The 17309-nt window shown below is 43.6% G+C and overlaps 1 protein-coding gene across 1 annotated transcript in view; it reads left to right on the top strand.

Moving 5' to 3' along the window:
- PTPN14 (protein tyrosine phosphatase non-receptor type 14) overlaps positions 1–17309 on the top strand; it is a 155155-nt gene that overhangs the window by 62815 nt on the left and 75031 nt on the right. Inside the window, exons 2-3 of the mRNA XM_020808676.3 lie at positions 6289–6613; positions 14160–14329. Of these exons, the coding sequence (XP_020664335.3) occupies positions 6440–6613; positions 14160–14329 (344 nt within the window). The 5' untranslated portion in view covers positions 6289–6439. The remainder of the gene's footprint in view (positions 1–6288; positions 6614–14159; positions 14330–17309) is intronic.

Genomic DNA, 17309 nt, shown 5'->3' with positions numbered 1-17309 from the left:
ACAAGATGAATAATGGGAGTCTGGAATAAAATGATACAAATGCAGGAACAGGTGATACCTTTAATTGACCATTAAGCATCATGAAACAAAAAAACCCAAAAAGCAAACGGCAGCTTTCGATGATAAATCATCTTCTTCAAGGCTGTGCATCAAGTCCTTGTGGGTAGTTCTGAACTTATGTGCTGTTGTTAATATCCCAAATTGACATGGCTGATGATGTTGAGGCCAGCCAGGTTCACTTCTTAGATAGAGATCTTGCAGGATGCAAATTGGTTTCTAGCGAGCAGTTTGGAATTTATGGCCCATCTTTTAAACTAGAGGACAGTCACAGGCAATCTGGAATAAAATGGCTCCCATTAAAAATGCATGGAAATTTGAGAGCTGCTTCGACGTGACAACTTTTACTACAACTAGTGCTGGTTTTTGTTTTTGTTTTTTTGCTGTGTCTGAGAAGCAAAGAGGAGTTGTAGTAAATTATGCATAATTTTGTAATGCATATTGATCGGTAGAGAAATAGATAGATATACAGTGGTGCCCCGCAAGACGATGTTAATCTGGTCCATTGAAATCGCTGTCTTGTGAAAACATCATCTTGCGAAAAGCATTTCCCCATTGAAATGCTTTGAAATCCATTTAATGCGTTCCAATGGGGAAAATCGTCGTCATTTTGCAAAAATCGCCCATAGGGAAGCCATTTTGCGAAGCGCCGATCAGCTGTTAGAATCGCTGTCTTGCGAAGCATCAGTGCCAGAAACACTCATGTTGTAAGTCACAGGCCTATCTGTGAAAATCGTCATCTTGCGAAGCATCGGTCCCGGGAAAAAATCTGTCTTGCGAAGCATGGACTGAAACATCGTCCAGCAAAAATTGCCCATAGGAAAGACTGTTTTGTGAAGTGCTATAGCAATTGCAAAAAGTCATTGTCAAGCGGATTCGTCGTTTTGCGAGGTCATCGTCTTGCTGGGCACCACTGTAAATGGCATATCACCTCTGGTGGATTCCCGGGTGGGAGATTGGCTCCTGAAACTTGACTTATGACCTGACAAATTTTCATAGATGGAAAATGTTATGATTGGCAGTGTGTACGTCTGTGTGTGAATGAGAGAGAAAGAAAGGGGGGGATGTTTCAGCTTAATTTGCCAATTTAAATTTACTTGAAACGGACGGCTTTAGAAACATGAATTTGTTTACAGCTAGGTGGTTGGAAAGATGGTTCCTTTAAAAAAAGCCAACCCTTTTTTTTTTATTCTTGGAGTCACAGGTATGAACAGGAGGCAAGTTGGGGAATCTTTCCAGATGAGACCTGTCCCTGGTATTTGGCACTGTTTTAATGACCTCTCCTAACAGCAGAGGTTTGCACCTCATCAAGCCAGTTGTGCTAATTATCCCCTTATCCATGCCCAGCCCAGAACTGCATAGTTTGGGTAGGTGTGCTGTAATATATGGAATGCTGGAAGAATTCCAGAGAGGCTGTAGGTAAAATTTAGTTTAGAAACTGTGGGCAAAACTACATTAGTACTGTGTACAAGATGAACCTAACCCTACTTTCACACAGCATAATGGTGCACTAAATTACATGAAGCCTATGCAGTGGAAGTTGCCCAGTCTCCAGTTCTGGTGCGTATTGTGTGGAGGGAATCCTGCTGAATGTAGTAAAATTTGGCCCCTGTTTCTACATGACTGGACTGTAAATTCAGCCTGCTTATGAAATAAGGACCAAAATGAGGAACCTGCATTCTGCCGAATATTAGTGGGCTCTAATTTCAAGAAGCACCAGAGAGCATGACTAGTGGTGATAAATGATAAGGGATTGTAGTGCAACAGTATCCAGAGGGCTTTATAACCCACCCCACATGTAGTTGAAACTGTGGTGGGGCTTAGGTACATGTGCCAGTCCCACCCTTTGTGCCCCTGACTTTCATTCACATAATTGCACCATCATACAACTGGAACACATCCAATATTACCTGAATTTTGGAATTTAAACAAGGCTACGCCTGGTTAATCCTTGCTTAAATGAACACCAGCGATATCCAGATAGGGCTGGGAAAAACACATTTAACCCTAAGCATTTACAGAGTGCAAAATCAGCAACCACAATTGTAGTGGAAATGTTCTTGCTCTGTTCCTCGAATCCCACCCTAATGGCATCTGTACTTCCTGACCTGCTGTGGCATCTTTTAAAGGTTCCACCACTTTGTCATCTGATGGTTTCCGAGACAGGCAGCCCACAACTGGGCAGTGGGGTGGATGCTTTGAGAATAATGTTTCACAGGTTTGCTTAGAAGATACATTAGCTAAGATCCAGCAGTTATTGAACTGATAAAAGGTAAAGGTTCCCCTTGACATTTTTTTAGTCCAGTCGTGTCCGACTCTAGGGGGCGGTGCTCATCCCGTTTTCAAGCCGTAGAGCCAGCGCTTGTCCAAAGACAGTTTCCATGGTCACGTGGCCAGCGTGACTAGGGAACACCATTTTACCTTACCACGAAGGTGGTACCTATTTATCTACTAGCATTTACATGGTTTCGAACTGCTAGGTTGGTGAGGAGCTGGGACAAAGCAATGGGAGCTCACTCTGTTGCTTGGATTCGATCTTACGACTGCTGGTCTTCTGATCCTGCAGCACAGGCTTCTGCAGTTTAGCCCGCAGGGCCACCACATCCCCTTATTGAACTGATAGAATTGTTTAAATTAAACAGAGTTCTCCAAACTTGAGAATTGTGTGCACCAGAGAAGGGAGGAAGGGATGACATACTAAAGATTAATGTGAGGTGACAAATATAACCCACTCATAAATTAGCCATGTTAGTTGCCTATAAATGACTTACTTGCTTTTTACTCATAGGAGGGGGTGGTAGAGAATGGGTGGAGTGCTCCATTTCTACTTTGCCACCTGTTTTTACAAGGAAAGATCAGGTGAATGAAACACCTGTCCAGCTGATGATTGGGGCATGCTGCTTTCCTGCCTTCTCTGCTATCCCCTCTGGTTTCTAATTTGAGCCGGTACATACAACACAGGACTGTAGTGGACTGTTAGTAGCTTAAGTCATGTCTGCATTGTTCGCCTACTAGAGTTGGAGAAAGGTGCTTTGCCTATAGTTGTTACGAGGTTTCAGTGGCAAGTGCAGGGGTGGTGTAAATTACAGTAATACTTGCCAAGTTTTGACAAAAATGGTATGGGAAGTAACCACTCCTGTTATTTACACTTACATGGTAATAGGACTTGTATCAGAATAGACACACAGGGGCTTATATTGGGAGACGGCCAAAATCTATCCTCCATTCCATGCTTACAGCCTATTTCACAAGCATTTTTCTCATGTCATTTTAAATAGCACCTCATGGCTTCATTGTGAACAGATGCACAAAGCATATGGGCAGGCAAGACTATGTAAAATAAAATTGTGTGTTATTTACTTACTTACTTACTTACTTTTAAAGAAATATTTCTGTTGAATCTTAATTGCTTTGAATCAGATGTTCTGGCACGAAAGTAGCTCACTAAGTCTTAACAGTTGTTTTGAGAAATACACTAAATGGATTGAACTCCACCATTGTACACCTGGAAAAAGAGTCTATTCTGGATTTTTAAGTATTAGCAGCCATGTGTGTGTAAATGAGTGAAAAATCACTCATGTACTGTAGTTGATTTGAACTTTGAACTGCTCTCTTTATTTGTAAATCTGTTCCCCTTCTTTTTGTATGCTGCTTTTGTCAGATTTTCTTCTTCGTTTTCCTGCATAAAACATAACATAAAATAAAAAAGCAATATTTATTTATGTTGATAGTGGGCTATTTAAAGAATTTGTTTAGTTTAAGGGAGTGGCTACTCTGCTGGAAGGAAATGTATTTTTCACTAAACAATAATGTTATATAAAGTTGTCTTAAAATAATGCATTTTTCAAAAGCAGAACTCACTTAATCTTTATTCTCCATGACCTTTCTTTAGTTTTCCTTCCATTCTTCCCACAGTTCAGTTTCAGTATCTTGCAAAATAGATAAGGCTGCCATATTTCCTGACACCCGTAAAGAATAATGATCACAAAATAAAATAACCAAAGAATCATGTTGTGAAAGTCCTATGAAAGGTTGCATACAATTGTTTCACTTAAGGTTAAATCCCCTAATCCTTCTTTGGGTAGGCCCACCAAAATGAATGGGATTTGTTTGGCACAGTGAGTGTATATTATACCTAGGACTAACATTGGATTTAATCCTGAACTAATTCATTTTAAGTGGGGATGGGGAACTTTGGCCTTCCAGATGTTAATGGACTGCAACCTCCATGATACCTCAGCACTGGTCATGTTGGCTAATGTTGATGAGAGATGCAGTTCAACAATATTTGGAGGGTTGCTCACCCTTGATTTCCAGTGGTACCAGAGTACAAAATGCCTCCAGTAAGTTTTGGGATTGGTGGAAAAAGCACCAAACTCCATACAGAGAGGAATATAATAATGCTATGCATGACTAAAGGGTTGGCTGGAAAAGTCAGTGGTTTAGGTACCTGGCTGCAGAGCCAGAGGTTGGGGGTTGAACCTTTTTCCACCAATCCCAAAACTTCCTGGAGGCATTTTGTCCATTAACATCTGGAGGCCAAAGTTCCCCATCCCCACTTAAAATGAATTAGTTCAGGGTTAAATCCAATGTTAGTCCTAGGTATAACTCACTGTGCCAAACAAATCCCAAACAAATCTTGCTCTTCCTCCAGATGCCTAAACCACTAAGCTATCTAGCAGTTTCATCATCATAATCATCATTATGCAGGGCAAATAATGAAGGATACTGTTCTAGGACTGTGAGGATCACAACCTTATGACATATAATTGTCTTGTATTTCATTTGGCTTTTGAGGGTTTGGACATATGTTAGTAGCAAAAAGGATTTTCAGAAAACCCAAAGGGAATTGGCTTTAGTGTGCATCCCTTTGGGAAGCAAAAGTCCAATTAGCAACTCTTTTAAATAAATAATAAGGGCAAAATACTTTTAGAAATATGTGTGCTGTGTTAATTGCACGAGCAGCTTGCCCCCTCTGGTGGGTTGTCCATTATGTGACAGAGGTTCTGTTAAAGCAGTGTTGCTCAACCTGAGTAAGATGTTTTTGAACTACAACTCTCATAAGCCACTAGCTGAGTTTCTAGGAGTTGGAGTTCCAAGGTTCCAACATCTGGGGACCCAAGGTTGGGAACCACTGTGCTAAGGAGAGCCACACACTTGCCCTATTGCTGTTATGTATAATTCTTTCCCCAACAGGATTCTGGCCTAAGTAAATAACCTGTTCCTAATATACCACATGCTTAGAAATAATATGTATAATCTGTAAATGCAGCTGCCGACATGTGAGGAACTGAAATGCTGTGATTGCAATAATGGGTATAAGCTATAGACATATGTTAGAACTTTAGTTTCAACATCCTTAAGTAATTAGTTAATGCTTAGAGTTCGGAAACTTTTTTCAGTGTAATAACTTTTTGGATCTCTGCAGGCTATGATTGCAAATCAGTTCCTTATTCGGAGTAAATTCATTCCCCTAATAGATTTAACATTAGATGTGCCCAGAGCTAAGCATGGCTAATGCTGGGCATAGCAACATACCAGAAAAATAGCATTCATATTTGATATATGTACAACCTAAACATGGGTTTACCTCCGATAATTTGGAAACTTCCCAGGATGGGGCCGTATTCCAAAATTGTAATTTTTCTAGATTCCAGTTAACATCCTCTGGGAAGGATAAAGACCATTCATTATGGAGAAGGGAAGAGAGAGGGTATGTCCCTGAAACATGTTCTCTGTTTGTGTCCAAGAGTTTTAGACAGGCTCTATTAAAATCTGCACAGTTTCCTAAATCTTACTTTTAGTTGCCATCTTTCTGCCTTGGTTGATAGTCTTGTTTTCCTTGATCAGAAGCCTAAGAAGAAAATCACTAGCTGTAAGCCATGAGTTCAAAAAGAACAGTAGACCTTTGCGTTATTGCTGTCTACAGAAAGTTGTGCTTGCCTATGGGGAGAAAGGACAAGAGTATGGGAAAGTTACTACTTTTTTTGGGGGGGGGGGAGGAGATTACAAATCCCAGATTCCCCAAACTAGCATGACTAATGGGAATTGCAGCCTACCCTATGATCAGGATATTTTCCAGGTTCTAGACGGGACATGCATGCATGTTGGGCTTCCTTGAGGGCAGAAAGGCACTTTTGGCGTGTGGTCCATTCTGGCTCCTACCTGTCAGTTTTCTATCTCTGCTATTTCAGTGGAAATTTAGCCTCCTTTTGTATTGATGTTTTTCAGGGATTGCTTCTGAGATCATCCTTTGGCATGGGCCACCCTTTCCCAACCTGGAGGAGGAGAACAGCGGTACCTCAAGGAGCCACCTTCTACGTTCTTTTACTGAGGCCACCTCAAGCCTGAGAAGAACCACGGTTCCCTGAGCCCAGCCACCATGCCTTTCGGGCTGAAATTGCGAAGGACCAGGCGTTACAATGTCCGGAGCAAGAACTGTTTCATGACCCGGATTCGCTTGCTGGACAACAGTAAGATCGAGTATACACTCTCTGTGGAGAGCACCGGGCAAGAGTGCCTAGAGGCCGTGGCTCAGCGGCTAGAATTACGAGAGGTGAGGCAAACCTAGGAAAAGGCCATCTGTCGCCTGCAATTTGGCATATTGTTAGCTCCGGCCTTTTTGTCATTTGGAATCTGTTTATTAGACTATGTTATTCTTGGACTTGGCCCGATCTTATCACTGAATGGAACTTTGGCAAATGTATCCTGCTTACATAAAAGGCAGGGACAGTCCATTACCTACGGTTTGATTTGTGATTCACTGTTATTTCCTGCCAAGGCAAACTCCCGGTGATTTGAAACGGGCATTTATTCCCTCTCTCTCCCTAAATTAATGCTACTTGCTATGTTTTTGAGTGTTTCGCTCATGTTTCTGCAGTTCAGCGTGGCACCCAATGTGTCCACACTGTCTCTTCTGTAATTTAAGATAACATGGTATTGCACTGAATTTTTTTTTTAAGTCTCCCCTCTTCAATATTCACTAAGAAATCATTGAGCGCTGGAGCAGATCTTGTAAACACCATTGCTTTTTCCATTGTTGTAAAAGTTTGTTACACAGATACAGGGCGGGCAGATTTCAGAGATCCATGTATTTTTTTAAACAGCATTGTGGATAATGTTGGGACATGGGTAGGAGGGAAAAGCAAAAATAACTCTGTTGGCCTTTGAAAAATATTTATTGGACAAGGTTATGACAAAATAATAAAAGGGTTCAAAGTCAAGCAAGAAGAACATGCACTCATTTTATCGTGCTTAGTTGCTTACCCTGGCTGGATAGATCAGTAGTTTAGGGAGAGGTTGGGGGTTCAATTCCCCACTGTGCCTCTTCCACAAATCCAGCCTGTCTGCCCTTGGGCCAACACAGTCTGCAGCTGCCCCCCACCAGAAAAAGGGATGGTAAGCCACTTCTATGTATAGATATCCTGGAAAGAGTTGCCATAAGTCAGAATTGACTTGACGGCATTCCAGTATTATTAGTTCCTTAGCAATGGATTGTATTGAAGCATGTTACATATTTTGTGACTTGAAGTGTAGAAGGTGAATTAAGTCATGCACTTGAATTCTTGATTTCTGCTGATTTTGGTAGGTCTGTTCTTGTGGCACATTTAACATTCTATAAAATAAAGTTCACTAGAACATAAACATATTCTAGTCATCTTTGATGAGTTTACCTGGCCTAAATTCCCTTCTTCTGGGAGTGCCCTGAGACTGTGCAGCTTGCCCAGGGTCACCGAGTATCCCTTTTGCTCTCTGGGGGTGTAACTGGTTGCCACACACCATGCATGGCACTGGGATTATCGCCACGAGATACCTCTTTTAGCTGTTTTGCTTGTGCAGCATGGGTGGGTGTTCTTTGGAATTTGGATGGAGGCCAACTGAGCATTTCAACAGAAAAACATAGCAAGGTCAGATAGTGCCGCTTCCCCTTGTATGGCCTCACTTTAAATCTGTAAGCTTTCAGTTCTCTTGTATTTGCTATATTTAAGGCTCTAGTATTCCAATGTTCAGTAGAGTCTATTGGGATACAGTGCCTGGAATCCTGTTGCTTAGCATAGTGAGTCACACTAGCATAGGCCCATTGAACCAGCAAGGATTTGGTGAGCCAGCTTTTCCCTAGATTCCATCGATTCAAATGGACCTACTCTAGTGTGACTTGCTCAGCTAAGCAACAGAATTTTGGCCAGTGTATTGTATTGTCTATCTTTGATCCAATAGAATTTACTATGACAAACAAAAGAATAAAATAAACGATTTCTGTTAAAAAAAAGTCTTTATATTACTTACCCATTAAATTTGTGTCTGCCTTTATTCCAGTGAGCTCTGTGAAGTCAGGCTTGGTGGGGAATACAAGCTTTATCTCCCAAATTCTAGCCTATCCCAACAACCGCTTTGCTTCACTGATTCTTACCATTTTTACATCATGCAACCAAAATCAAGGAAAGTCAAGTTCTGGTTGTTTAATAATAATAATAATAATAATAATAATAATAATAATAATAATAATAATAATAATAATAATAATAATAATAATAATAATAATAATAATAATAATAATAATTTATTGTCATTGTAAGTATATACACATACAACGAAATTCACAGACACCCAGAGACCAGACACATGCACACACAAAAAATTCCCCAAACACTCCCCACCCACTAAAAGTCCCCCACTAAAAATACAAACATCTACACCACAGGCCAAGTAACACAGTCCAACTAATTATTCACTGCTGGTGGTCTTTAAGCTCATTATTAATTGCAATTATAGCTCTGGGATAAAAACTATTGAGAAAACGTGTGGTCCGAGTCTTAATTGTTCTATATCTTCTGCCAGACGGTAACAGTTCAAAAAAGTTATAAGCAGGATGGGAAGAGTCTCTCAGGATGCTATGTGATTTCCTTAGACAGCGGGATGTGAAGATGTCATCCAGGGTTGGTAGCTGGAGCCCGATGATATTCTGGGCAATTTTAATGGTTCTCTGTAGAGCTTTTTTGTCCGCTACAGAGCTACTCCCAAACCATGCCAGAATGCCATAGGTTAGGACACTCTCAATGGTGCTACGGTAGTAGGACAGAAGTAAATGCTGAGATAAATTTAACTTGCCAAGCATTCTCAGGAAATACAGCCTCTTCTGTGCCTTCTTCATTAGCATGTTGGCATTTATAGTCCATGAGAGGTCCTCTGAGATGTAAGTACCCAGAAATTTAAAACTACCAACTCTCTCCACTTCTTCACCGTTTATGTACAGTTTAAATAAATTACCAAGATTCAGAACAAACAAACAAGTCGAAAAGTTTTTTTAAAAAAAACAGAGTACTTTAAAAATCTTATATATCCCATAAGGCAGCGGTCCCCAACCTTTTTAGTAGCGTTTCCCAACCTTTTTAGTAGCGTTTCCATGGTATGTAAGATATTTAAGGAGTGATTTTACCATTGCCCACCCCTCATGTGAATTTCCATAGTTGAGCAAATATTTGAAACAGGTGTCAATCCTGCTGCTCAGGTCACCTGAGTCCTAGTCCAGCATTCTGTCTAGTGCACTGATTCTTAACCTTGGGTTACTCAGGAGTTTTGGACTGCAACTCCCAGAAGCCTTCACTACCAACTGTGCTGGCTGGGGTTTCTGGGAGTTGCAGTTCAAAAACATCCGAGTAACAAAGGTTAAGAACCACTGGTCTAGTGCACTACACTGGCTCTCAAATAACATGCTAATATACAGTAATTGGATTCCAAAGTGCATAGAATCGTCCAGTAGTATGGTCATGCTGGGTTAAGGTTTTCGAAGCTGTACTCCACAGAGAGAGAAAGAGAGAGAGAGTTCTAAACTCTTTATTACTACAGAACTAGTTCCATTTCAATTCAATCCCATAATTTCACTTTTCATCTCAGGATCAAACTGAGTGTTTTGCTTAGAGCAGTGGTTCCCAATCTTGGGTAACCCAGGTGCTTTAAGCTTTTCCAGATGCTGCAGGTGACCTGCACTCAGTGCCAGCCCCACTTGCAGGAGGAGTAAGATTCAGAAAAAAAAAATGAATTCACAGACCTCTTGGGAATTGAGAAGCTTGTAGCAAAAGACACGCCTTGACATCTTTTTTTAATTTTTAAAGGAAAACACACAAGATTTTAGCAATGTGGTTGGCATCCATTTGTTGGGTATAATTCTTCTCCACATATGACTTTCTAAGGCGTGTAATTGCAACCTGATTGTTTGGTGAGCCAGTTAAGCAGCATGGTTTAACACAGGATAAATCTTTCTGCTTCCCATGCATTCCCTTAAGGCTGATGCCTCCCTTACTAACTCTGATACGGTCACCAGAGAAATGTCTGAGTTCTACACAGTGGGCAGATTTCTCCACAGCCATTGTGACTTGCCAGGAAAGGAAATTTCTGCTCACTTGCTTTTTCTTGGAATGTGGTATGAACTTCAGACAATATGTGTTTTGTGTGTTTCTGTTTGTTGAGTTTGTTCTGGGCCCTGTTCTAGAGAGTTATGGATTGTTTCCCTACTGTAATTTATCTTTTAAAAAAATCATTGAAAGCTTCTTCTGCTAAAAGCTGTTTTTAATTACTGTGCTTTTGGAATCTGCTTCTGATTGCTGTAAATATACAGCATACACCGCTTGGACTAATTGGTGTCCTTTTAAAACAGCTGGTATTGGAAATCTGGGATTCTGCATGATGCATATAATATTGTTTATTTCTGTGATTCCAGTCTACACAGTACCACTGTTTTAAAGAAACATTTGGTCTTGCAAATGAAATTACCCTTTAACAGAGTTTCGGAGTGGTCTAAATATGTAAATTATGCTGGATTTATTTGTGTATTTATTTACCTACCTACTTAGTTGCCAGGCCATCACTTTGCCACTTTTCATTTGAAAATCTCAAATCAGTTTGCAAATGTTGCAGTGTTTGATCACTAAATGGTTACAAGATCAGCAGCAGTAGAACAATACCTTATTTCATTAAAATCACAAGGGGTCAGTGACGAGGTTGAATCATCAGGAAAGTGGCTGCGCAAACAAATATGGCTTTAATTAAGAATGGAAATACCATTCATTTGGAGTCCACCACAGTAAGGAGATTTGTAGCTGGCAAAGTGCAATCGTTTTGCTCAACAGATTCTCCCCCCCTCCAATTTTGTGATGTAACAGAATTTTGTTTTCTGGTCTGACACTGAGATAAATTAGATTCAAAAGTGCTTAAGAGTAGAACCTCTTTACCGTCAGTCCTTTCTTTTCAATTTTGTGGCACTTTCTTACATCCCGAGACATCCGTTTTTAAACAGGCCTTGAAAAATGTTTTTATTTCAATTTTCTTTGAGTTCAGAAGTACAGTATGACTACTGTAATTGTTTTAACTGTTGTTATTTCTATGTTTGTTTTGTCTGAAGTTCATGTTTTTTCTTGACTTGCTGTGCTGCTCCTTAGAGTGGTTTAGACTGCTCTTTTACTACTGTCAATTCATGGCGATAACATGATTTTAGTCATGTTTTCTTATTTTAATTGTGTCTCCGAGTTATCCTGAGAGGGCTTGCACTGAAAGCTAGAAAAGTAATAGAGGCAAAGTTAACAGACTGCAAGACAAACATCGTGCTCCAAAAAAGTTGACTTTGTGCCTTCACCCCCTTTCTCCCCTCATCCATTTTAGCAAACGGCATCTTCAGTTTTCTAAGTGGGGATCAGCAAGATTTTGATCATGTTCGCGGCTTACTTTGTTCCGAAATCAGACAACTGGGTGCTTGCTGTGAGAATAAATAAGAACCGTAGTCTGGACGATTGGCAACTTCCAGAAACCTGAAGGTCACCTACCCTTACCCTTGGATATTAGACTTGGCCCCATCCACCCTGCTCACCTCCAAATATATTTTTTTTAATTTTTAAAGCTGTTTACTGAAAAAGCCCATAATGACAAAAAGAGCCTTTCTATTAAAGGGGGAAAACAGTTTCAGGATGTGTGTGGGATGTTGGGAGGATAACCACAGAAAAATTACCTTCTATGCTCCAAGCAAATGTCTTTTTAAAAATGAATTTTGGGGTGGACTGGAGACCTCAGATGTGTTAAGGATATGCACATGGACCTCTTGGGTTGAATGGAACCTGCAGGCTACACTTGGTACACTAGATCTGTATAGAGAAAAGTTGGTTGTCTCTTCACAGACTTTCCTGTTCTTGACTGTGATTTATAATGTTTACAGCCTCTACTGGCACCAGAGAAGTCATATTCCTTGAAGCTCTCACATACTACTGTCAGCATGGTCCACCATGTTCATCCTGCTTGTTCAGAGGTGTACATTGGCTACCTGTCATGGCCCAGTTGTCATGCTGGTTCATGGATACTTCTGCTCAATCAGAATAACAAAAATGGCATGTGCCTTCAAGAAAACCCACCAATGGTTGGAGCAAGGCAGAGCTGGGATCCCAGTTTCCAGCAGAGGTGAAGAAATAGAAGGGGGGGGCAGAAAGAGTCATCTTGAGATAAGTCAAGTCTTTGCTTAAGAGCAGTCCCATAGCCTAAAATGGGATGTTCTGTAGGTAAAACTGTTTAATTCCATTCTATATTAAAACAGTTCTGCTATAATGGTTACATGTTGTTACTGTCATTAGGGAGAGAGACAAAACCACTGGACTCTACTTCATCAGTTTTGGTTCTACTTACTGTTGGCTTTGATATGCCACCCATTTTGTGTGTGTGTGTGTGTGTGTGTGTGTGTGTGTGTGTGTGTGTGTGTGTGTGTGTGTGTGTGTGTGTGTGTGTGTGTGTGTGTCTAACTGCCTAACCCTGACTCTATTCCCGACCCAAGATCTGAAACCTTAGTTCATGATTTCTCTTTGATTGCCATCAACAATTATTAATGTATTGGTACAAGGAAGGCACCTTTTGCCAAGGCAGACTATTTCACCGGTTAGTGCAGCATTTTCTAATCTGTCTGGCACTGGCCTTTCAGGATTTTGAGTGGGCCCTTTCCAGAGTTTGCTACCTAGTTTTTTTAATGGTACATGCTGAGAATTCCATCTTGGATGTTCTGCTAGCAAACCAATTGTATTTATGATCTCTCCTCTGAGCACAGCACTGAACCGTGGTTAAAAGGAGGAAGGGGTCTCTGTCGTCTTGCGGCCCCTTAGTCTTGATTACAGGAAAGGAAGTGTTCCTGTAATTCGCAGATTAATGCAATACAGTTGGTTGCTCTTCCATATATCATCATGATTTGCACATACAGGATGTATGTTCACGTCCCCAGTAAGTCAAATCTATTAATAAGACCACGTGGTATGTAAAGTACCACTGCAGGGCTATTACAAAGCATCATGCAAATTTGTCCATGAATCTGGATAGAAAGTATGAGTTTTCCCTTTCATGGGAGGGAGCAGGAAGAAGAATCATTTTGATCAGGATTTAATAGGGTGCTTCCATGGAATGATTCCCATCCGTGGAACCATGGAGGTGGGATCTCTCTTTCCTTCTGTGTAGCTAACTGTACATACTAAATTTGTGCTCCGAGAGTTCCAGCCATGCCACTCCAGAGTTGATCTTGAGGTAGCATGAAAGGCAGCAGTACAATAGCAAGGGGAACAATGTCCTCTCATGCCAGTAGTTGACTAGTAGTGCAGTGCTGCCTTCAAGGCATTGTCATTAGTTATTAGAGATGGGGGTATTTGTATATGGATATCCTCCCACAGGTGCAGATAACTAGCCACTCACCTGTCTGCCGCTGCTGCAGGCTCTGTGATCCCTTCCTATCACTCTGGAGCTCGCAATGGATTAGCCACTCTTTGACCTGGCAGAGAGGCTCGTTAACCCCTCCTTCTGCCAGGAGTGGCTAATCCGCCACGAACTCCGGAGGGATGGCAGAGCCCGTGGGAGCGGCGGACAGGTGAGTGCTCGGTCTGGCCCCAGGGGGCCAGACCCTCGTTATCTGCATCTGTGGGGGAGATACTCGTATACGTGTATGAATATCCCCATCTCTATTAGTTATTTAAATGTTAACAGGCATAGGTTCTAAATACAAGGTGAGAGGAAAAGAAAAAAGTCCATTACTTTTTGTAAATTTGCTTAGAGAATAAACTTTTAAACTCTTCTCCCCTCTCTTTCTCTAGACACACTATTTTGGCCTTTGGTTTCACAGCAAGAATCAGCAAGTGCGATGGGTCGAATTGGAGAAACCTTTGAAAAAGCAGTTGGACAAGTTTGCCAGCGAGCCTCTGCTTTTCTTTGGGGTCATGTTCTACGTGCCCAGCGTTGCTCGTCTGCAACAAGAAATCACAAGGTATTCAGAGCGCTGTTTCTTTTTTGCTTTTGGCTGCTAAGTGCATGTGCTCATTGTTGATGAGACACAGGCTCTTCACAATCCTCATTGCGGGTGGGAAGCAATCTTGAGGACACAAGCTTGCCCTCTGTTTCTAGTTCTCTCCTCTCGTGGTTCTTGCTGGGTTAGGCATCTGGCAGGTTTCACTACATGGTAAATGCCAAGTGGATGCTGTCATTATCAGGTTTTCCAAAGACGCGTAAAATTCAGGTTTCGGAACCAGGGTTGGTAGGAAGCCAGTAGGCTTGTTGCTGCATGGATAATGTTATGTAATTCTTCTTTGCACCAATTTGTATCAAGTTCACTTGAACTGTGGTTTGTATTTCATCTCCTATATTTAGCAAACTTTTTAAAAATGATGTATGGGGGGGTGGAGAAGGAGAAGAAGGATGTATTAGGTTTCCTCTACTAGTGTTGTGCAAACCCTAGTAAAAGTTATACTTTTGTGCATGAATGTAGTAGGTATTTCTCTGTGTTTTCACTTAAGAACATACAGTGGTGCCTCGCATAGCGATTGCATCGTATAACGATGAAATCGCTTTGCGATGAAGATTTTGCGATCGCTTTTGCGATAGCTTTCCGATGTTCCCTATGGGGAAATTTCGCTTTGCGATGATCGGTTCCCTGGGGAACCGATCAAGGCAAAGCAAGCTTCTCCACCAGCTGATCGGCGGAAGGAGGGGCTAAGGGGCTGGCCCCAATCCCCGCGCGCAGCCAGAGAGCTGCAAAGGAGGAGGAGGCCGGGGACCGGGATCAGGGCGGCAGCGCTGGACGGGGGGGGGACGGCGCGCCAGAGACCCCTTCCCCGCCCCATCTGCGCCCCGCCGAGGAGACCGGGCATTGTGCAGGGCTGGGTGGAATTTTGCTTTGCCCTGATCGGTTCCCTGCTTGGGGAACCGTTCAGGGCAAAGCAACTGCGGAAGGAGGGGGAAAGGACCTGGCCCCAATCCCCGCGCGCAGCTAGAGAGCTGCAAAGGAGCAGGTGGCAGGGACCGGGATCAGGGCGGCAGCGCTGGACGGGGCGGCGGCACGCCAGAGACCCCTTCCCCGCCCCATCTGCACCCCGCCGAGGAGACCGGAGACCGGGCATTGTGCGGGGCTGGGTGGAATTTTGCTTTGCCCTGATCGGTTTCCTGCTTGGGAAACCGTTCAGGGCAAAGCAACTGCGGAAGGAGGAGAGAAGGACCTGGCCCCAATCGTCGTGCAGCCAGAGAGCTGCAAAGGAGGCGGCGGCCGGGGACCGGGATCAGGGCGGCAGTGCTGGACGGGGCGGCGGCACGCCAGAGACCCCTTCCCCGCCCCATCTGCACCTCGCCGAGGAGACCGGGCATTGTGCGGGGCTGGGTGGAATTTTGCTTTGCCCTGATCGGTTCCCTGCTTGGGAAACCGTTCAGGGCAAAGCAACTGTGGAAGGAGGGGCAAAGGACCTGGCCCCAATCCCCGCGCACAGCCAGAGAGCTGCAGAGGAGGAGGCGGGCGGGGACCGGGATCAGGGCGGCAGTGCTGGACGGGGGAAGGCGCGCCAGAGACCCCCTCCCCGCCCCTTTGGTGCCCGGGCTCCCGCTTGAGCTGAGTGTGCCTTCTTGCACATGGGAGCGGGAACCGGGGCGCGTGTGCTTGGCCGCTGCTGCCGGCAGTCCCCCCCGGGGCCTTCCTTGCCCTCCCCGCTTGGCTCGGGTTGCGGCGGGATGTGTGTGCGAGGTGGCAGGGACGCCCCAGGAGCCGCAGCCTTTGTCCAAGGCGGACAAACCCCAGAGGCCTTCCTTGCGGCGCCCGGGGAGCGCGGCCGCATCCACCCGCCGGGCGCCACGGGCAGGAGGAGGGCGGAGGCAGAGGCTGGAGCCGAGCACCTTTGGCAGCCGATGCCCTGTCTGCGGGCCGGCCCTGGAAAGGCTCGCTGAGTTTTGGAAGCGCCAAGGAGCGAGGAGAGGCGGAGGAGCCTGGCCCCAGGAGGGAGAGGCCCCGTGCCCTGAGCAGTGTGTGTTTGCCCCGTGGCTGCCCAGGCAGTGGCCCGGACGCATCCTGCCCCTCTGGCCTGCCCGTCTGCGCCCCGGGAGAGCCCCGCCAAGGAGGCAGGGCATCATGGGGGGCTGGCTGGTGGTGGAATTTTGCTCTTCCATGGTCGTGGCAAAGCAATGCTTTTTTAACAGCTGATGGGCGGTTGCAAAATGGCCGCCGCTGTTTTCAGGACGGATTCCTCGCTTACCGAGGCGGCAAAAATGGCCACCCCTATGGAGGATCTTCGCTGAAGGGTGAGTTTTTGCCCCATAGGAACGCATTAAACAGGATTTAATGCATTTCTATGGGGTTTTTTGTTCCGTTCAGCCACGATTTCACATAGCGACGTTAATCCTGGAACGGATTAACATCGCTATGCGGGGCACCACTGTAATTTGTTTTCCCATGACTGGCTTTGTTCTTACATAGTCTGTTGCTGACTGTCTTTGAGTCTGAAGTTTTGCATAATTATTGTTTGGCTGATTTAACCATCCCAGTTTTGGCCAAAAGATGTTTCTTTGGTTTGTTACTCAGCTTCACCTACTGTATACGCAGACTTTTCTCAGATGTTCTTCAGCCTCTGTCTGCAGCTTCAAAGCTGCGCTCTCATCGTGAGATGCAAAGTGCTGCTGTACCTCTAAGGAACGCAAAAATAAGTTACTTATTTAAAAATAGCATAGCCTGAGCCTGAATTAAACAGTTGTCATTCTTGTCCTAATGGACAAGCCATCATTAGCTTTGTATGCTGAAGTTCCCAAGGTCCATCCCTGGCATTTCATTGTATACTTATTGATCTTTGCCTCATTATTGCCTGTTAATTGTTGTAAGATGCCTCCTTATTCATTGTTTGTAATTTTTAATTATCTTTTAATGATGTTTAGCATTGTTGTATACTAATTGTTTTCAGCATTAAATATTGCCTTTCATTGTTGTAAGCCGCCTT

The sequence above is a fragment of the Pogona vitticeps genome, chromosome 1 (genome assembly GCF_051106095.1).
Source record: "Pogona vitticeps strain Pit_001003342236 chromosome 1, PviZW2.1, whole genome shotgun sequence".
Lineage (NCBI taxonomy): Eukaryota > Metazoa > Chordata > Lepidosauria > Squamata > Agamidae > Pogona > Pogona vitticeps.
The sequence above is the reverse complement of the archived record's forward strand: the minus strand, read 5'-3'. Positions and strand labels throughout refer to the sequence as shown.